Source organism: Ambystoma mexicanum, chromosome 13 (genome assembly GCF_040938575.1).
Source record: "Ambystoma mexicanum isolate Mex_15411 chromosome 13, UKY_AmexF1_1, whole genome shotgun sequence".
Taxonomy (NCBI): Eukaryota; Metazoa; Chordata; class Amphibia; order Caudata; family Ambystomatidae; genus Ambystoma; species Ambystoma mexicanum.
This window is the reverse complement of record NC_090938.1, coordinates 523,196,300-523,219,083: the sequence shown is the minus strand read 5'-3', so window position 1 is coordinate 523,219,083 and position 22,784 is coordinate 523,196,300. Positions and strand designations below refer to the sequence as shown.

General features: G+C 48.4%; 1 protein-coding gene across 5 annotated transcripts in view; it reads right to left on the bottom strand.

Annotated features, from left to right (window-relative positions):
• Positions 1 to 22,784, bottom strand: part of LOC138521417 (spermatogenesis-associated protein 21-like) — a 1,690,677-nt gene that overhangs the window by 730,525 nt on the left and 937,368 nt on the right. For all 5 annotated transcript variants that reach the window (XM_069634222.1, XM_069634219.1, XM_069634221.1 and 2 more), the window contains one exon: positions 3,422 to 3,493. In XM_069634222.1, coding sequence (XP_069490323.1) covers positions 3,422 to 3,493 — 72 coding nt within the window. The remainder of the gene's footprint in view (positions 1 to 3,421; positions 3,494 to 22,784) is intronic.

Here is a 22,784-nt window from a genome sequence, read left to right as displayed (position 1 = left end):
TGGAGGAGGGAAGAGCTCGAGTAGGAAGGTATTTACGAAAAGAGAGTTGGCAGTATTGAGGACCCAGGCCCCAGATGGCCTTGTGGACAGTGCAGAGGATCTTGAACTTAATCCTTGCAGCCACTGGGAGACAATGCAGAGATTTCAGTGCTGGAGGGATACGATCCTGTTGTGGATGAGTAGCAGCGGGCGGAGAGTAGAAGCAGGTAGATTTAGAAAGAGGCTGTTGCAGTAGTCCAGCAAAAAGAGAGCCAGCGCTCTAGAGACAGTGAGCTTCTGGGGGAAGGAGAGGAAAGGAAAAATGCCTCTGAGGAGGTGCAGTTGATAGTTTGACTTCTTAGAGACATCAGAGATGTGAGGAGAAAAGGAGAGTGTAGAGTCGAAGATGAACCCGAGGTTCCTAGCCTCAGAGGGTCAAGGGAGGCCAGCCAGAGAGTGACAGGAAAGGAGAGTGCAAGTGTGCCAATGAGGTGAATCTGCGTCTTAAAGGCATCAAGGGGGGTTGAAGGAACGTTTCTGCACATTTCAGTACGCATCCCGAATTCAGAAACGGGATGCACTTTAAAATGTGCACAAATTAAACATATGCGCCTGATTGGAACAGGCACAGAGGGATATACAATGCATGATACAGTCATTCCATTTTCTTTTTAGTGGAACAGCAGAGGTGTATATCAGTGCTGTCCCACTTGCATTTCTATCCTCAAACAGGAATGGAAACGTTTGTTTTTCTGTTGGCATTTCACAACGACAGGCCCTTGAAGGACCTGTCATTGTGAAATATGTTTCCAGTACCCATGTGGGTGTGGTGTGCCAGTAATATATTAGCACTGGGAGCATGATCCTGGCACTAACGTATGCAAGGGGGCTGGTCAGTGCATCATTTGTGCTGCAGCGTCTCTCACTAAAAGGCACAGATTACCTTTGAGAATGTAAGTTACAAAGGGTCACCCAGACGTGGACGGCTTGCTCACGGCGGCTTAGAGAGGTTCAAATTCACCTCGCTTATGAGGACCAACATAGATGAAAAACGTGTCTGAGGTGGCTGATGGTACTTTTGTTAGGAAGAGAATTGCCTAGCATTTAGGTGCTGGACTGCTCTTGTGGGTGGGACCAGACTGATATGCAAATGGTATTTCTCCTCTGTGAAGGGTACAGTTAGCTAAAATGTGGCTGCAGACCCACCTGAGTGGCATACATCTCATTGAACAGGTAATCTGAACCATGTTCGCTCTCAGTAAAGGTGCTCCCACATTTTATGCATTTTGAAAAAATTGTATTTTTGGGGGTTTTCGCCCTAAGTCACTAAGGACAATCCAGACGTTCACCCCTTGCTCACTGTGCCTTAGAGAGGGTCCTCTTCACCTCACTAATAAAGCCCAACAAGTCCGAAATACGTGTCTGGAATTGCTGATGGTACTCTTGTTCAGAGGAGAATTCCTCAGCATTTTGGTGCTGTACTGCTGTTGCGGTTGGGACCAGACTGCTATCACAAAAGTATATTTCCCCTGTGCAATGGTTTAGGACCCTACTGAGTTGGATACTTTCCAGATAACAGGTTATTTGAACCAATAGTGCATTGCCTGTGCTATTTGTTAGATGCCCCAATTTGTGGAGAATTGACCCCTGTGCACTTTGAATTGGCTCAGTTCAAAATGCTGCTCATGTATTTTTCTTTATGACCTTGTCCCATTAACTTTATCATCAAGTAAGTTGACAATTAGCCTGGTAGGGTAAACAAATGAGAGAGCAGCAGATACACTGACTAGGTCAGACCAGCACAAATACGACTGTTTACTGCAACCTTCTGTGCAGTCTATTCCATCACTGCCCTGCTTTGTGTTTACTCCCCTTCATTTGTTGTTTGCCTTCCTTGCATCTTTAGGTGATATGGTGCACTGCATGTATGCTCCCAACGAGGTGTTGCATAAGACTGTGATAAAGATAAGCAAATAAATGCTTTCCTCAAAGAACAGGGCCCAATGACTGAGCGTCTCTAGGTCTTATTACAGACAAGTGCATCCTGCCACTTCTGACATTAATCTGCTAGAAGACCCATGCACCTGATGTGGAAATAAAATAAGATAGAAGAATGTGTGACTCGCATGACAGTAAGCACTTAATGATTGGCAATGGTGTCAGTGGTACACTGGAAGATACAAGGGACATACATTTACACTTTCATTCTGATTCGAAATCTAAAGGTTTGCTGGATACCAATGTCATTCCTGAACTGCCCATGCGTTGAAAAATATGACAGTGGAAAAGCTGTCTACCTATGGAATACTTCTGGGAAGAGACAAAGAAGAAGATCATGCAGTGGAAAGTGGCTCCCTTTGCATCACCAGCAGACGGTTCTTTAAACTGCATTTTTGACCCACTCTTTAATCCAAATTCGGATGGTGGAGGTGACATCTCGGAATCTCGTTTCAACTGTTAGGTTTCTTTTTGGAACAGTGCTGCGTTTTCAGGCCGCGTATCACCTCTATTAAGTTTGTCCTGAAGATGGATAACTTGGAGAAAAACACTCCTGTTCATTATAATGATAATGATGTGTTATTTATATAGCGCCTTAATCCAAAGCGCTATCCAAATAATACAGGCATATAACCACTGAGTGCAATTTATGTGATTTGAAGTCCATTTTGATAATTTCTGTCGTGGGTAAGGAACATTTAAAACCATTTGTCCTATTTATCCTGTAGACCAGTACAGTAAAAGATCAAGGTTACACCCTGGAATAGTGTGTTTCAAAGCTACCATTAGCATATGTTTCTTCTATATATAGTAGATGTACTTACCATATTTTCCTCGTGGCTATTTTAGCCGTTTGCATATTTGCCATGGTGTTTTCACCTTGGCCGTTTTTTTTAAATACACGTGTTGTGTGTTTGGGGTAGGGGATTAGAGGGATGGGTGGCAGGGTGAAGTGGTGAGGGTGGGTTAGAAGGAGGTTGCAGGGGAACGCCCCCATTAAAAAAAATACACCGCATAAACTGTTGGAGAAAAAACCTCGGCAAATATGCAAACGGCTAATATCTGTGAGGAAAACACAGGAAACTAGTAGATGGAATCCATTTAAATATTTTATGATTGATTATGCAGCTTAGAACATCCACAATTTTAATTTCTTTAAAACATTATCTTAACCTACTGTCAACTCCATCAATGAATCTGAAAAAGAGGTGTATGTGTTTTGTAATAACTAGACGCCATATTGTGATAACTGGGGGAGGGAACTAAACATACAGAAGACAAATTCAGGAAAAATGTTCGTGAAGTAAAAGCACACATGACTTGGCAAACATGGGAAAACGTTTGGCTACAAAACAAAGGTAAGTACGGTCAGCCACTGACATGCCCCATCTCATCTGCTGAGCTACATTCCTGGTTGTGTTTATTATGCAACCTTCATACCTACCTAAAGACAAAGAGAAGCGGCGGGTGTCAGTTACAACTGTTAGGAAATCTTCGAAAGTCACTCTCCCATCTCCTGCCAAGAGGAAATCAGATTAGTTCATGGGACGAATGAATGGTTTGTATTTGTATTCATTTGTTTATATAGCGCTTTCATCCATGATGGTTCAAACACTTGCTGACACAGAGGCAGAGACAAAGATGCCAGATGCAACACCATCTGCTCAGACATGCTTACATCCAAAAACAGATACACACAAACACACTTTAGATATAAACAATGTATGAGGGTCCATTCTTACCATCCCACTCTAAGTCGCCAGCTAGGTAAGATCAGCTACACTATTCACACTCAGAGCAGTAAAAAAAAAAAAGAAGTGCTCTGTAAATACAAGGAATATGCCAAATGTAAACTTCTTTGGTTTTCTATTAAGAGTTAAAGAGGGTACACTGGGTTGAAGGTGGACTATTATTCAGTGAGGTCCATAGGCTACAGACCGTTTAAACCTACCAGTCTTACATTAAATAACATAATGGAAAGAGATATGTCAGTAAGGTCTGCACAGTTGCAGCCACAGACAGGCCACGCAAAATGTTAAAAATCCCACTAGACCTGAAGGGCGAGTTCCTTAGTTTACATATCATTGCATTTATTGACTAACCTTCAACTGACTGAAAGTCATCGGGTTAACAATCAACATATTAAACACAATAGAGTACAATAATTAAAGATAATTATAAAAGTATAACATCTTATAGCGGCGAAACGCCTGCTGGACTGGACTGTTTGGACTACCTTTACCAGAGTAATTATCTAGGATATAGGGAGCCTTCTCCTTTTGGTTACTTCATCGGCTCTAATCACTTTTTTGCGTGGGCTTGGCTTTGTTCCTGTGGGCTGGGCTCTGGGCTGGGCTTTACTCTGGTGGGCTGGGCTCTGTTCTTGTGGGTTGTCCACTAGCGCTATAGTAAAGGAACATAGCTCCTGGGTCCTGCTAACATCTCTTTTTTGTTTCTACTATTCCAGAAGCTGAGCGAGCCCTAGCCACGCCCCCCAGCCCTTCGGCTTCGCGCGCTCTGCTTACTAAAGCAGGGGATTTCGCGCACGGCGCGCGTGCACAAAGTAAGCTCGAAGTAAGCTGTTGGGCTGTTAGGCTGTGAGGGTGAGTGGGGGTGGAGGAAGTGAGGTATTGACAAAATATTGGGTTGACAGACTTAAAAGATATATAAATTGTGTTTAAGTAAAATGGCAACTGTGCTGAGGAATGGGAAGGTATGTCTCCTATCTACCAGTTTAGCGAAGACTCCAGGTGATGCTTTGATTATGGACCCTAATTTTCCTACCCCATGTAGAGTGAGTGAGGTGAAATCATTTAGGGAATTTCATGAATCCCATCAGATTGGGGAGGGGGTGGACAGACAAAAAGTAAAGGTTCTCACTGTTAATATCATGACTGAGGAAGAAAGTACTTGGGATTTGAACACTGAGGAATATGAAAACAAAAAAAAGCAGAAATTAAACAAGAGGTGGAACTCTCATATATGCACTCACACATACATACAAAAATGGGGGGGGTAGTTTTTGGGGGATGAAGATATATCTTTTGTGCCCGCTGCCCTTTCTTTTGAATTTCAGATTTCCATTCAGTCCCGTTTCATGAGTATAAGAGAGCCACAAAATCAACAGCTCACTGAGGAAGCAAGCATCGAGATAAATTATATACATCTAGATGTTTCCATGATGGCTCAAACAGTGAAGATGGAACTGGGTACTAGGAGAGGCTGATGACGTCCGAGAATTTGGCCAGCACTGCGCCACCCCTGCATTCTACCCACACTCAAACATCGGGGATCTCCCTTACAAGCTCCCCTATTGTTGAAAATAATGATCAGTTCAAGGAATCACTTCCAGTGATTTCAAGGATATTGAATCTCCTGGACAAGGGCCATGAGCTTACCCATTGGGAGATGAGAGACCTAAAAAGGATTGTAGTGGAATCTCAACTAACACTTAGCAGAGTGGAAGGCTTCCTAATGGGTAAACTTGAGGGTAAGGACCCAAAGGTGAATAAGGCCCCAGCGCCAACTGACCCTATAACTAAATCTCAAGGCTCTCAAACTATGGTAGCTGGAAATGAGGGACCTAGCTTTGCGAATGTGTTATCCTCCAAAAATCGGATGAATATGAGCAATGATAAAAACGGAAACAGTGCTTTGAAATTAGAAGCAGAAGGAGAAAAGAGGATTATCGAGGCAGTTAATTAGCTCTCGTTGAAAATTACTAAATTGGAACATGGCCTATAAACTTTGGCTGGGAACACCACCACAAGAATAACCTTGGGGATGGCGATGCCGGCTAAAGAAAATCAAACAAACACCAATGAGAGCCCAGATAGCCCATCCACCATAACTGATATTATAGAGACTGGTACTGGTCCAGGGGGCGAGAAGACTTAACTAAAAAACAGGAGGATGGTGTAAGTTCGGGAGGGGAGGTTACTTCCTCTCTAAGCGTAAAAAATGCCTGGCTTTAAAAGCAAAAAAAGAGGATGATAAAGAAAGGACTGAAGCCTGATAAGATGGAAACAAAGATAAAAGAATATAAGGTTCCATCAAAGGAAGTGGCGCTATCGGATCTAATACAACTCACTGAAGAAAGCAGGATGGCTTTGCAGCTCCATAATATCAATGCTACAATTTCCAATTCAGGAGCAACTCTGGGAAATAACAAAACAAAAAAAATTTGAAAAAAATAAAAATACAAATGAAGAGCAGGGTGGTCACATGATACAGGGTGGTGGCAATGTGGTTGAAGGGACTGAAAATGGTAAACTAACTATACAGATGATGGGGGAGAATAAGGAAGTAAAACGACTCCAACTGTCAAACTTCTATAAGGTATTAGAGAAATTAACCTCTCGGCAAATATTGCCACAGGAACTCACAAGTCAGATGGCTGAAAATCCAACGACTTCTGCTGAATCAAATAGATTGGGCTTCTTCTCTGATCCCATTGACGTAAATCAATCATGCTCCTCTATCCACAGGGGTTCCAAAATTCCAGGGCTCAGCTGGAATAGAGCCGAAAACCCAATCTAAATTAGGAGAGACTGAAAATGATGAGGTGGTGGCTGTCGAACCGACACCATTGTCAAATGGATCATATCAGTACTCCGATGAAAATGATATAAAAAAACTGGATCTCCCCAAAACCATCAAAAAAATTATATTGGATCTACTGCCAGATTTAGCCCTGTTCGGAAACAAGGCGTCAGCGGGTACTGACCGAGAAATAAATGGAAAATCTATCCGGGAACAAAACAAGGTGTTCAATAAGGTGAAGATGATGGGAGGGGGGAGTCAAAGACAGCATATGCATGTGGGTCAGTTGGGACATAGGGATGAACCTGAAAGGGATGGGGGGACCTCTTCCTGACACTCTATCAATATGCTTGTAACTACCCAAATTAAGGAACCCTTGGAATCGGGGAAATCAATACTATATGAACCGGCTAGGCCTCTTCACATTAAGGATAGTGAATTAAGGAACACAATGTGGCAGAATATCTCCTTCCAGAATATCCAAGTATTTTACTCTATACTTTGTGTGATATTGGAGGTCCATCTTCCCTGAATAGACCCCGTGTTTTGTCACTCTTTAATGAGGTTCCCCGATTGAGGTTGATCTCCTCGGCAGACATCTGTTTGGTGGATTTTATCCACCCTACGCGCCTTGATCATGTCCGTATTGTCCCGAATTCCCAAAAGATCTTTGAATTGATTATACAGGAGACAGAGCAATTTAACAGGATGGGATATGATATTCTGATCTTAGTAATGGGTGGGAGAATGGGAGGTACCTGATGCATTAGAAGGTTAATTCCAATTTACCCAGGGAAAAATACATAAACCTAAGTAAACTAATATGCTCCCTAAAGGGGGAGAGGACCAAGAATGGAGATGGCTTGTTCTGTCTCTAAGAGAGTCTATCTCACAAATCCAAAATATGCATCAAAAACTTTTGTCGCCCAAGATAAACCACCAATGGCGACTTTTATCATGGAATTCTAGGGGACAATCGAATTTGATAGCTTCAAAGGCATTATGTAACTAATTTAAATCCTTTGACCTGATATGTATACAGGAGTCATGGCTTACTGTTCCCTTACAATTAGATGGTTTTGAATGCAGACATTTGCATGCCAAGATGGGGCACCGTGGTAGACTAGCAGGAGGTCTACTTATTGCTGTTAAAGTAGCAGCTGGTACACAAATTCTGGAATACTTAGTATTAACGAGTGGGGTCTTGGCGCTGTATTGGAATACGGAATATCCATCCCCCGCATCTTATCTTTGTGTTGAATATCTACTGGAATCCCCTAAAACTGTTGGGCAATGTTATCTTGTCATTAAACAAATGCATATCGTCCATGCTGCTCAAATACAGAGAATTAGAAATAATAATTGCAGGGGATCTCAATTCAGAAATTAAATACGGAGAAGGAATGGGGGAAACCATGGGCTCTTCTGTTATAAGATCTATGCAGAACTCTGGGAACATCGAGGGGGTTCCCTTTTCAGTGACACATACTACAACCAATGGGCAGATTTGGCGAAAGCTGTTTGATTATTGGGGCCTCACCCACATTGATGTTCTTTTTAATTCCTCTGTAAATGAGTATACATGGTCGAATGGTATTCATAAATCACATATTGATCATATTTTTATGTCCAATTCTCTCTCCGCTTTATGTGCAGAATTCCTGGTAAATGAATCTGATATGAGTGATCACAGATTCCTTGAGGTCAAATTGTTATGGAATATAGTAACATCTAATCAAGGTGCCATCCAGATGAATTAAATTGTCTCGTGTGGGGGCAACCGTATAATCTGGCATGAAAGCAATATAAATAAATGTAATGCCATTTTTGTACATGAATATCATAGCATGCCCCTATCAACTAGATCGTACCTCTTTTCTGTACCTCACTTTATGGAGTATGTCAAAGATATGATGGATAGGTCAGTGAAACAAACTATATATGGTATTACGAAACGCCACCATGCTCATGATTATGACCCTATGGTAAGGATAAAAATAAAAAAAAATCTTGCAAATCGTAATATTTGAGCGATAATGAAATCTAACTTAGATCAGTCAGATAAAAGGAGACAAATCCTTTTAATTAAACAAGTAAAAAAAATGGTTGAAAAACCACAAGATGGTCTTGCTGGAAAGAGACAACACTAACATGCTCGAAGCATTAAGAGACTCTTCTGGACGAGAGTTCTGGACTCTTATAAATGCGATGGAGAACTCCCAGGTGACGATACAATCAGTCAGCGTACAGGAAGATATCTGGATAAAATATTTTTTCACACTCTATAAAGGAAAATTGGAGATGACAAATGAATTGGTGGCTTTTAAAAGGGGGCATTGGAAATGTGAGTTCACCATATTAGACATTGAAAATCAGATTAAGGGGGAGAATAATTCAAGGGCGGTTGGCCCTAACAGGCTGACTAATAACACATTAAAGAGAAATCCTGAACATTGGGCTAAAGCGTTATATATTCTTTTTACCACATCTTATTGACTCATTCAATTCCACATTCATAGAGGATATCATATGTTGTCCCAATCTATAAAAAAGGGGGATAGAACCTGCCCAAATAATTACCGCCCGATCTCCGTCATGGATGCAGACTCGAAGATATTCGCAGGATTGGTACTACAGAGAATTGTGAATTGGGCCGATACTAATAAGATCCTACCTATCCAACAGTTTGGTTTTCCGAAAAGCTATGGGTATGGAAATAGGTGGTCTGATCATCTGTGTACTTTTAGAGAAGGCCTGTAGGAAAACAGCAACTCAATCGACCTCTCCCTTGCCTTTAATAAGGTGGACAGGGTGAGACTATGAACCAAGCTGTCATCAACGGGGTTACCCTCAGGTCTATTGGCTATTCTAATTAATCTCCATGAGGAATCCGCCATTCAGGTAAGATTGAACATGTCTCGTGATCTCTCTAGATTAATTCAAACAAGCAATGGTCTACGACAAGAGTGTCTGTTTGCACCCACTTTGTTCAAACTCTATACCTCAGATGTGAACGCCTCTTTGACAACTTCCTCCTTGATCTCACCTAAGATAGAAGGAATAAAAATATGTTGGAGCGCATATGCTGATGACCTTCTTTTGGTCGATAGCACTCCCATTGGTTTGCAGCGAAAATTGGTGGCTCTAACTGCATATGTAGAGGAAAATGCCCTGGTTATAAATGAAAAGAAATCGGTGGTAATTTCATTTACTAATATGAAGAAAATTACAAATTTTAAGTGGAAAATCAATGCCTGTATCTTGGTAAAAGTAAGATCTTTATGCTACTTGGGTTTTCCTGTGTTTGAGGGTGCCACAATTCATATGTATTGGAGCTTCTATATGGATAAGGTGGACAAACTAATTTTTCAAATGATAAAGGTATCGAGCAAGTATTGTAAATATTCGATAATTCCATTAATTAGGTTTTATAACCTTAAAGTAGTACCGAAACTATTATATGGTCTTGAAATCATACCTTTTGAAACATTCCGATTGGTGGAGAAGTTGGAATAAAAAATATGGTGAAAACTTCTCTACAACCTGCCAAAGAACGTTCCTATGTTTGCAATACGTTTTGAATTGGGTCTCCTTTCTCTGAATATAAGAGTTTGTTGGAAAAGAATGTCACTGTACCGAAACCTTATTATGTCTAGACAACACTCCCTCTATGCCCAACTGGGAAACAGATTGAGAAATGGTACCACCGAATCAAGGTGGTTGTTGAATTTAGAGATAGAATGTGTGAATCTTCTCGAAGTTATTAACTACTCGCACAAAACTTTGATTTCTAATGCCATGGGTGTGAAAAAAAGGTTGCAATGGATGGATTGGATGAAATCTATGGAAGCTGTGGGTGCATCTAAGATCTACAAGCAGCTATTCTATGAGGGGAAGAAACGGGGTACCTTAGAATCATATCTGATTAAATTCCCAAACCCAGTAAGGAGAGCAATGTATTTACGATTTCGATTTAAAGTTCTCCTTACGGGGTAAATATTAGAAATTAGATCTGGAACACAACAACAAATTCCCTGTTGTTTTTGCCATTGTAGAACGACTACCGAATCATTAAAACACCTATTGTTGGAGTGTGAAGTAATAGCTCCACAGCGGTTAGTGGCTTTTTGTAGATTTGTTCACGACCCTTCCAGGGTTTTCCTTGAGACTCTTTGGTGGAATATGCTACATGGTAAACTAAATGCGCTTAAACTGGCTGTGGTTAATTTTCTAACAGAAGTGTGTAGTTTTGTAGCAACATGTAAAAATACTAATGACTTAGAATAAGATGCTTGTCAAATACTGGTGAAAGGACAATTGTAATCTATGAGATAAGTTGTATGAAGGGGAAGTCCCAGAACAGTGGTTGAGAAGGGACAACAGACAAATATAATTTGCCTAATTCTTTGAATGCGAAATATGTTATCTGTCTTGTTAGTCCTTTTATTTTTCTTTTGTCATTTTAAGCAATTCTGATTTTATATGATTCTGTATTTTAATGTAAAAAATGTTTTTTTTAAAAAGGGAAAACATGTGATGTTTTAGTTCGTTTTGTAAATGTTTATTGTGTATAAACCAAATACAATTAAAACATTTTTTAGCAAAAAATGATAACATCATTGTTCACAAATTTAAAAAAGTCAAGATTGGTCCATCATGTTATATAGAATTCATAAACAGTCAGTTTCATTGTAAATAATTGAGATTCTTGGCGGCATCACGTTGCAACTTTCAGATTAGCATGCCACTTTAGCCAAGCTCTGTGGAGGTATTTAGCCACTGCAAAGACTGACAGGGTAATTCATAGAATTTCGCACAAAGGTAGCGCACGCGGCTGGCGCACAGTGTCCCCGTGCGATACACTGCGCCGGCGGCGTGTGATAAAATACCTTTCATCGCACAGCGTATTCATGGATTTCAGCCTCCAAAATCAGCCGTGGTGCAGAGTGGTGCAGCGACCCTGCAGCAGCACCAGTTACGCCCCCAAGAACGCCCTCGCGCAAGGAAAAGCCATCAAAATTCCCAATTCATCGCAAAGGGCTGCACTAACCCTGGACCAGTTCACAGGGCTGCCAAACAGCAAACACCAAGCGGGGAACGTGTATTTCAGTGGTCCGTGGGAAGTTTCACACGCGATTGCCCTGGGCACGTGTATTTTGGGGTGCGCGGGAAGTTCCACATGCGAATTCAGTAGGGTACGTGTATTCCAAGGTGCGCGGGAAGTCCACACGCGATTGGCCTGGGTACGTGTACATCAGGGGTGCACGTGAAGTAACACACGCAATTCCATCAGGGCACGTGTATTCCAGGGGTGCGCGGGAAGTATCACACGCAAAATCAGCAGGGTACGTGTATTTCAGGGGTGCACGGGAAGTATCACACGCGATTCCATCAGGGTACGTGTATTTCAGGGGTGTGCGTGAAGTATCACACGCGATTCCATCAGGGCACGTGTATTTCAGGGGTGCGCGGGGAGCACTACACGTGAATTGGCCGTGTGGGTCCTCCCAGGTATTCCCTCTACAACCTCCACGGCCCCTGCAGCCAGCCCACACCACAGGGGACTACCCTGCACCCCTGCTCATGTCCGGCAGGCAGCCCATCCACCATGGCCATGCCCCCCAGCCAACCCACATGTCACCTTGCACTACTGATCAACAACGCATGTCTCCCAGCACCCTCACCCCCCAGCACTGTAGGGCACCTGCCAGCAGGCCCCCACACATGTCCAACTCATGTCCCCCTGCACCTCCACCCCCCAGAACTGTGGGGCACCCTTCACCAGGCCCACACTCATGTCTCCCAGCACCCCACCCCCCAGCATCCAGGGGCACCCTCCACCAGTCCCCCACTCCTTTCTACCACCCCCCCATCCCCCAGCAGTGCGATTCGCCTGTGTACGTGTATATCAGGGTTGCGCGTGTAGTCTGACACGCAAATTCATCAAGGTATGTGTATTCCAAGGTGCGCGGGCAGATCCACACGCGATTACCCTGGGCACGTGTATTTTGGGGTGCGCGGGAAGTTCCACATGCGAATTCAGCAGGGTACGTGTATTCCAAGGTGCGCGGGAAGTTCCACACGCGATTGCCCTGGGCATGTGTATTTCGGGGTGTGCGGGAAGTTCCACACGCAAATTCAGCAGGGTACGTGTATTCCAAGGTGCGCGGGAAGTTCCACACGCGATTGTCCGTGGTGCGTGTATTTCGGGGTGCACGGGAAGTTCCACACGCGATTTCAGCATGGTACGTGTATTCCAAGGTGCAAGGGAAATTCCACACGCGAATCCAGCAGCCTACGTGTATTCCGGGGGTGCCGGGCAGTCCTACACGTGAATCGGCCGTGTGGGTCCTCCCAGCTGTTCACTCGACACCCTCCACGGCCCCTGCAGGCGGCCCACACCACAGGGGACTACCCTGCACATGTCCCACAGGCAGCCCATCCACCATGCCCATGCCCCCCCAGCCAACCCACATGTCACCTTGCACTACTGCCCACCAACGCATGTCCCCCTGCAGCCCCACCCCCCAGCATCCAGGGGCACCCTTCACCAGGCCCCCACTCATGTCCCCCTGCACCCCCACCCCCCAGCACTGTGGGCCACCCTCCACCAGGCCCCTACTCATGTCCCCCTGCACCCCCACCCCCCAGCACTGTGGGGCACCCGCCACCAGGCCCCCACTCATGTCCCCCTGCACCCCCACCCCCCAGCACTGTGGGGCACCCTCCACCAGGCCCCCACACATGTCTCCCAGCACCACCACCCCCCAGCACTGTGGGGCACCCTCCACCAGGCCCCCACTCATGTCTCCCAGCACCCCCACCCCCCAGCACTGTGGGCCACCCTCCACCAGGCCCCCACTCATGTCTCCCAGCACCCCCATCCCCCAGCACTGTGGGGCACCCTCCACCAGGCCCCCACTCATGTCCAACTCATGTCCCCCGGCACCCCCACCCCCCAGCACTGTGGGGCACCCTCCACCAGGCCCCCACTCATGTCCAACTCATGTCCCCCTGCACCCCCACCCCCCAGCACTGTGGGGCACCCTCCACCAGGCCCCCACTCATGTCCAACTCATGTCCCCCTGCACCCCCACCCCCCAGCACTGTGGGGCACCCTCCACCAAGCCCCCACTCATGTCCAACTCATGTCTCCCAGCATCCCCACCCCCCACATCCCCACCCCCCAGCACTGTGGGGCACCCTCCACCAGGCCCCCACTCATGTCCCCTTGCACCCCCACCCCCCAGCACTGTGGGCCACCATCCACCAGGCCCCCACTCTTGTCCCCCTGCACCCCACCCCCCAGCACTGTGGGGCACCCTCCACCAGGCCCCCACTCATGTCCAACTCATGTCTCCCAGCACCCCCACCCCCCAGCACTGTGTGCCACCCTCCACCAGGCCCCCACACATGTCCCCCAGCCAACATGTCATCACAATCTAGATCCCTGGGCCTTAAGGGCAGCCTCCAAATGCCAAACACCCACCCGAGTATTGCATCCACCCACTCAGAAATGGCAATTACATGATACAACCCCAATGGCAAGTTTGTAAATGAACACATGTCCCTCACATACACACAATAGGTGTCAGTGAATGTCAAAACCCATATCATGATTTGCATGAAGCCAATGAGATGATACTACACATTGAAGTTTGAACAAAAAATATGTATTAAAAGCAACATAAATTGAATCAAAAATAAACAAACGAAAATGGGAATTAAAAAATAAGAAAGCAGCATGTCCGTAAAATAATGTAAAACCACAAATCATAATCCAAAGGAAAGGTGTCCAAAGTCACAGATCACAAAAGTAAATCCAATGGAAAATTAAAATCGAAAACCATTGCTCCATGGGTAAATCATAACAAAAAATAGAAAATCCAACAGTCAACTATATACAGATAAACAATCCAGGGTCCATGATCCCAACAGAAGAAATGAAACCTATCTAATAACACTACCTAATAAAAAAAACTATATACAAAAATGTGGCCCATTGTCCAAAAGGTCCAAAAAAAAATGCAAAACCAAAGGAAACCTAACACTAACTACAGAACTATTTACAAGGGCAGTGGGCCAGTCCGACGGCTCACTTCGGGATTTCCGGGCCAGGGCATCATCGAACTCCTGCTCAATGTCCCGGAGGCGGTCCTCCTCCATGGCCCCGAGGGTCCGCAGGGCCGTCGACATGTTCACCTCCAACTCCCTGCGGATTGCCTCGAGGAACTCGGCCCGCCTCAGGGCCCTCCGCATGGAGTTCTCCGCCCCGACCATCGTGAGCCGTGCCTCTTCCGCCCGCTGCCGCTCCGCATCTATGGCGTGGCCCAACCGCTGCCACACGGAAGACACTTCCCGTCCTGGGTCCTCCTGCCCTCCGGCCGATGCCTGCCCCTCCGATGTCGAAGGCCCCGAGGCATCATGGCTCCCACCTCGTTGCTGCTGCTGCTGTGCCTCTGCCCATGCCCTGGCTCCTTCTGCCTGCACATCCTCCACCGGCTGGGGTGCAGTCGTTGATGTGGCCACCCCTGCTGGACGTCCGACTCCCGACTGTGGCAGGGATGCCTCCTCCACCAGCCTGGCCGCACCGTCAGAGGCAGCTCCACAGGGCACCCAGGTGACTATGGGGTGGGAAGATGGCACGGAGGACGACTGGCGCATAGGGGGTTCAGTTGAGGAGGGAGTCTGAGCAAGCCCCATCAAACGGAGGAATCCGGCCTGGGTGACCTGTCCCAGTAGGTCGACGCGGTCAACGAGCCATTCGAGATGACGTGCAGTCTCCTCATGAAAAGACTGCAGGTCACCTCGCATGGCCCGTTGACGCAACACCACACCAGTCAGGACAGACTCAACCCGGACCCGGATAGCCACGTCCGCAGGCAGAGGAAGGCCAGTTGTTGTGAGCTCATCCCCTGCCTGAAAAAGGGTCTGTATGTAGGCATCCCTGCTGGTGCAAGATGATGCAGTGACAGGATCAGGGACAGGATTGCACACAGGCACCTCTGCGGTGGCCTGTGCTGCCTCCTGTCACTGGTCCTGCACTGCACCACTAGCACCAGTGGAATCCCCACCTCCAGACCCCGTCTCTGTTGCTTGCACGGCCTCCTCCTCCACCAAACCCCCCACCAACCTGGATGACTCCGTGCCATCTTTCCCCGTTGGGCCCTGTGGGGTCCCAGCTGCCCCTTCTGCTGCCGAGGAGTCCAACTCCGACCTCCGCCTCTTGGACCTCCCCCCAGCAGCTGCGGCCTGGGACGCGGCACCGGACTCCTCACTCCCCGACGAGATCACAACCTGGGAGGGGAGCCGGGCCTTGCGTCTCCGGCTGGCGGTGCGATCCCCGCCGCTGTGCTCCACAGCACCTTCTCCGCCCTCTTCTTCAGTTGACGCTGCAGACAGGGAGAAATAAAACACAGGCATCAGGGCACTGTACAATGGACACATACACACATGACAGTTGTACATGAGTGGCATTGGCAAACCTCAGACATGGCATCACAATCGCCAATACACATGTCATTTCAACTTGCACACATGAGCCATACCACAGCCATATCGCAACTGCCAGCACCATCCATACACATACAACAGCATGAGCAGGCAAAGGTGAGCCAGACATCACATGCAACACAGGGACTGCACTACACATGTACACACACCACCATACTTGCATGCATGTGTACACCTCTGCCAACTGTCGCAGTGTTCAGATCGGCATCCATGTCACATCTGCCAATCAGGCTTCCACATCCCGCTGTCACATGCATCCATGTTGCATCACTGTTGCACCCTTGTCAAATACACACACATGCACATGTACACAGTGCTGATACATGCAGCTGAAAACAACATCCATGTGTGACATCACGAACATGCCTACTTACATACACATTCATCCAAACATGTGTGCCCACACAACTGCATTTGGCATGCAAGCCTACACACACAAGCACCATCCATGTCTCACACATGACAGCCCTCGCATGTGTTAGCCTCACGGCCCTGTACACCCCCACCCATACTTGGACCCATACAAACACATGTGCAACCTGCACACTACTGGCACATCACCACACGCACAGCTTACAATCATGATGCATGTACACTTACCGCTCGACTCCAGACGGGTCTGGCTCTCAAGGACCTGGACGTGGAGCGCTGGGAATATGCGTTCCAGGACCCTCATCTGATCGTCCGACAAGTGGCCCCGGCGCCCCTTAGCATCCGCTGCCATCAAGAGGCGCCGGGCCTTGTTGAGGGTCCTGGACCTGAAGTCCTCCCAGCGCTTCTTGACATGTTTGAAGTCGCGGACTGCCACCCCCTCCGCGTTGATGGCAGTCACGATGTCCGTCCAGATCCGAGTCCGTCCTTCCTTGTCGGCGCGCAAACTTCCGAAGAGGGCATCATACTTGCTCCACCAGGACACCAACTTCGGTGGCAGTGAAGCTGGTGCCCCTCTGCCTCTCTGGCCGGGGGTTGTCAGTGGTGCCAGATGTTGCAGTGCCCGACATGACAACCCCAGAGGCAGGAGTGGGTGGGCAACTGGGTCCTGGGGCTGGGCTGTGGAGCGATGGAATCCCAGTCGGGAGTCTTCGGTTCCAGCAGGGGTGGTCACAGCAACAGCACCCCTGGCTGATGTGCAGGCAGCAAATGGCAGGGCACGTGTGCAGCAGGCAATCAGGCAGCAGCAGATGGCAGGTGGGAACGTGCTCGGGGCTCTGGGCGGCAGTAATTCGGCCATCTGGGCAGGAGCGTGGTCTTCCGTGTGCTTACGCGTGGCCAGCTTGATACGGAGTGATTTGGCATGTGAAAATCCAGCACGTCTGCGTGTAATTCGAGGAAAGGGCCTTAGCGCGTAAGCGCGTCAGCACACGTATGCAAATTCATTGGCCCAAAGGCCACCAGCGCGTATGCGCGTCTGTGACGTGCGTGCGCGAGCGTTTCCCTGTACACGGGTGCATGTTACACGTCCAATGACTGCACGTCAGAGTGTCAGCTCGTGTAATTGGAGGATGGGGCCTTAGCGCGTACACGCGGAAGTGACACTGGACGTGTGGGCATGTTTAAAAGGTACGTGTAGAATGCCATTTCCTTGTACGTGCTTTTCGTGGAGAGCGAGTGGGTGGGTCTCCGGCAGAGGACATAGAACTCACTCCACATGAGTATGTTGCTGGGACCTACGTCACGGAGGAACAGATCCAAGGCATGGGAGACCTGCCAGATTACGAGGCATTGTCCGGTGAGTGGACATGCATGTGTGTGTCATCCATGTGCATTGTGTGTGTGTGAGTGCTTCTAATTGAGTGCCAGGTGAGGGGGTGTGTGCCTGAGTGGTTTGGGTCACCCATGTGCTTCATCCAATACATTCTTAGCGCGTAAGCGCGTCAGCACACGTATGCAAATTCATTGGCCCAAAGGCCACCAGTGCATATGCGCGTCTGTGACGTGCGTGCGCGAGCGTTTCCCTGTACACGGGTGCATGTTACACGTCCAATGACTGCACGTCAGAGTGTCAGCTCGTGTAATTGGAGGATGGGGCCTTAGCGCGTACACGCGGAAGTGACACTGGACGTGTGGGCATGTTTAAAAGGTACGTGTAGAATGCCATTTCCTTGTACGTGCTTTTCGTGGAGAGCGAGTGGGTGAAATCTGTACTTCTTGTCGGTTCACACGCAATTTACTTCACGGCGTTCCAAGTTCGTACTCCCTGTTACCTCTGACAGCTTTTTGTCTTCTTGTCTTTTTCCTGGGCCTGTTTCCTCAAACAGCGTTCACTTCTCCTGTTGTCCTGTCTCCTCAGACAGCGTACAATTCTTCTTTTGGCGGGGGTGTTGCCAACGCGAACACGCTGGCAGACGGTGAGATGCGCACGTATTTGACATTTGGCAGTTTAGGCTGCATGTGACACGCATACGTTCATTTTTGTATTTCTGGGTGCCACAGCGTAGTGCAAGTTTTTTTTCTCCACACACGTGGTCTAGGGGGGGTTGCGTGCACATTATCTCCCTTTTTCGTGGTGCCTGTGCGTTGCGTGACCCGTCATCTTCCCCCAGGGGTCACATACAGCCTTGCTAGAGCACTAGGATACGAATTCCATCTAGTACCCTACCCCTTTGACCCCCAATTGCCCAGGACAATAGTTTACTGCAACTCCCATACGCACAACAACATCAGTGCCATGGTTGGGAGGCGACCACGCGGTAAGGGTGGCAAAGGTGGGCGAGCCACAAGAGGTGGCCATGGTGGATACGGTAGGGGACGTGGCCAGGACTTGCAGGGTGCCCCTAGCCCCCCATGTGTGGGTGACCAGTCAGGGACACCCATGCCCCCCCCTGGTTGAGGGTAACGTGGCTGACACCATCCCTGCTCAGCCCTTGTTGGACCAGCCCATTGTGGCACCAGACCTGGCACTGGGTGACTCCATGGATGACTTCCAGGTCAGCAGGTCTAGGCCAAGTGTGGCGGTGCACGTTGGTGTCACCAGCCCACGTGGATCAGGGGCAGCTATGTCATCTGCTGCCCCGAGTAGGCAGGGTGGGGAGGCTGCAGGGGCAAGTCCCATGGTGAGTGTTCATTCCCACACTCCTAGTCCACAGTCCACCGGGGCTCCTGCCCCTAGTGTCCAGAGCGGCGTAGGACACCGCGTATCACCACCACCTTCCAAGCGGAAGCGGAAGAGTGCTCGTCCAGTACAGGCTGATGCCCCAGACATGGCTACACAGTCCGGCCCACCAGGGAAGCCCAGCTTCAATCAGGTCGAACTTGATGCCCTTGTGGAGTATGTGTCCACACATGACAGCGAAATGGTGATTACTGCAGGATGCAAGACCACACCTGCACAACGTCAGGCACACTGGCAGACCATTGCGGAACTCATAGGTGCCCTTGGATTCGTGAGGCGCACAGCTAATGATTGCTACAAGCGCTGGAATGACCTTAAGCGCAGGGCAAAGAAAAAGCTGGCCTCAAGTCATGCCGCAACTCTAGTGACTGGAGGTGGGTCTCCGGCAGAGGACATAGAACTCACTCCACATGAGTATGTTGCTGGGACCTACGTCACGGATGAACAGATCCAAGGCGTGGGAGACCTGCCAGATTACGAGGCATTGTCCGGTGAGTGCACATGCATGTGTGTGTCATCCATGTGCATGGTGTGTGTGTGAGTGCTTCTGATTGAGTGCCAGGTGAGGGGGTGTGTGCCTGAGTGGTTTGGGTCACCCATGTGCTTCATCCAATACATTCTGCGCACCAGGATTTGGGTGTTGCAGTATCCCTTCTGGCAACAGTAGACATTCAGCCCAACCTCACACCAGTTGCCCTTGTATTGTCATCTTGCCACAACATAGTTGCATGTTATTCTGTGTTCATTCAGGCTGATTGTCTGCATTCCACCACTTTCACTAGGCATTTCTCAGTCCTATTGTCACATGTGTGACATGGCTAGGGTACATGCCATCTGTGTGATGGCATGTGTCATGTATGTGTATTGGACATGCCAATCACAGGCCAATGTGTGATGGCACTGCTAGGAAGCATGCAGCAAATTTGTTGGTCTTCCATCTTGGTGTCATCAATGTGTGCCATTTGCCTCCCCTTCATACGCAGTGACAGTGCATGCATGGGAGGGTTATAGTCATGTGGTACATGTGTCAATGAAGTACTGTTTCTGTTGCTTCTCAGACCTAATTGTGTTCCATGTTGCTAATGCTTGTTCCCACTTCTTTTCTTTCATGTCTTTGCAGGGGATGACGCACTTGATACTGCTGGGGTTGTGGAGATGGTGCAGACCCAGAAGGGGTCTCAGGCCCGACTGGCCACCAGCGAGGGACGTGGTGTGGTGGTGGGTGAGAACCCACACTTGCTGCAGGCCGTCATCTCAAGGGTTGTCTCTGGGTGCACCTCCCCCGAGCTCTATTCAGGTGTCGATTCGGATGATGAGACCTATGTTCCGTCACAGGTAAGTGTTTCTGGGAGGGATTCTGTTCAGTCCAACCCACCTGCACCAGGGGTAGAACCCTCAATGGGGATGTCAGTGTTGGTAGGTCCGCCTTTGGTGGTTACGGATGCAGGGTCACACTCCGCTACATCTGATCCTGTTCCTGGGCCAGCAGATCAGAGGGGGAATGCAGTCCTGCAGCCTCAGGCAGTGCCGGCACAGCAAGGCGCAGTTCGCCTTGCCCCAGACAGGTGTGGTGCCCGCCGACGCGGTGGCCATACGCCACCTGGTAATACCGCATGGGAGCAATCCATATACGGTATGGCAAACCAACGGGCAGCATCAACTGAGATGATGGCTCAGGCCATGGACAGGGTGGCCACTTCCATTGTCCCCCAAATAAGGGTAATTAAACAACTACAGCAGGCAACAGACTCCATTAGCCAGTCACACAGGGAGGACATGTTGGCGTCCAACAGGGACAGGCGGGCGGCACTGGAGACTCTGCGGGAAGCCATTTCTATTGAGTCCCAGGGCCACAGGGAAGCCCTGAGGGTGGAACTCCGTCAGCTCAGGGCAACTCTGGTTGAGCTTGAGGCTTCAGCTAACACGAGGACAGAACAGCAGCTGGAGCGGCTCACACGTACGCTCTCAGCTGAGATGCAGGCAACTAGGGCGGAGGTCCGGGCATCCCGTGAGTTGTTGCATGGGGACCTCCGCACAATTATCCTCCAGAACCAGACCTTCCACACCCGCATGCTTGCTGCCATGGAGGACCAGACTAGGGCTTTGCGTGGGCTGCCTCCCATAGTGCCACCACATCCTGATGCAGCTGCACAGGGTGAGGAGAGCGACAGCAGCGATTCTCCCACAATAAGGTAGCCGTGCAGGCCATGAGCCCATGGAGGTGTTTTTTTTTTTGCAAGATCCACACAGGTGGGTTTTGGTGTGCACCCTGTCCTCGGACCTCCTGGGTGGCCTCCCCCACACCCCCGGGCCCATTCATGGGCATTTTTGATTATTTTTTTTATTTTTTTTTAATCTTGATTTTTTTAACAGTGTGTTGTCTTGTGTGGCTCCCATGGGCATACGCTGTATTGTGGCTGGGCACATGAAGGCTTGTCCTGAATTTGGGTCAGATGCTTGGGTTTGTATGACACACACCCCTCCTGCTTCCCGTTCCCATGGGCTTGCAAAGGGTGTGCCCAAGTGACATTGACTTACACGGTGACGTTGGACTCCCATATGATGTGTGGGCAGTCTGTAGTCAATACTGTGTATACATTCCTAGTGCATATTGTGGTTGTATTGTACACTGCATGGTGTATTGATATGTGCCTCTGCATCCATCTCATCCTCCTAATTTGCAGGTCCATTTCTCATGTCTTCACAAGGCGGTCTACTTTGGAACTGGAGTCCATGTTGTAAGCAGTGCACCTACACTCTTGCGTGGTGCTAACACTGTATAGTTGGAAGTGTTCGGAGTGCTGGCATTATCAGGTAGTGAGTCTACCAATTTTTTAAGTCCATACAGTCATGTTTATGGTAGGTTGGAGGTTGTGTAGGTGATTGGTATTACTGGTAAGTATTTGGTAATGTGTGTTGTTGGTCCTGCATTACTGTGAGCATTTCATGTGTGGCCAGTTTCCATTAGGGACACTGTAGTTGGTGACACTTGGGGCATGTTGTGGGGATTAATTTGTTTGCTCTCACATTACATGACATGCCATGGTGTGTTGTGTGGCCATGCCGGGGAGGGGTTGGGTGACATGGCACTGTTCTCATGTTGTATTTTGCAAGTGGGTATTCATTTTTGCTGCATGGAAGTGTGTCTTTTGATGACACTGCATTGGTGGTGTTTGTGTAGGTAGGGATGCACACATTGTGACACTTCCAGGTGAACAATCTCAGGCTGCTATGGTTCTGACAGTTGACTGTCCCTTAATTAATCAGAATTGTCAGATTGAGTCATCATTGATTGTCAGATGGTATGTGCCAGGGCTGTGTGCACTCCACAGGGGTGTGCTTTCTATGTGAAGTAATTAGCCACCAGCTGCGTACGGGCTGCCTCACCCTGTGCCCTTCCCCTCCCATGCGCAGCGGGCGTGCATGTGGTTGGGGATGTGGGGGCACCACCATGTCCACAGCCAGGCCCCGGCTTGTTGCAACATTGTGCAGGACACATGCTGCCACTATGATCCTGCACACTACTGGGGGAGCGTATAACAGCTGCCCACCAGAACGGTCAAGGGAGCGAAAGCGTGACTTGAGCACTCCGAATGTGCGCTCCACTATGCCCCGTGTTGCAATTTGGGCTGCGTTGTAT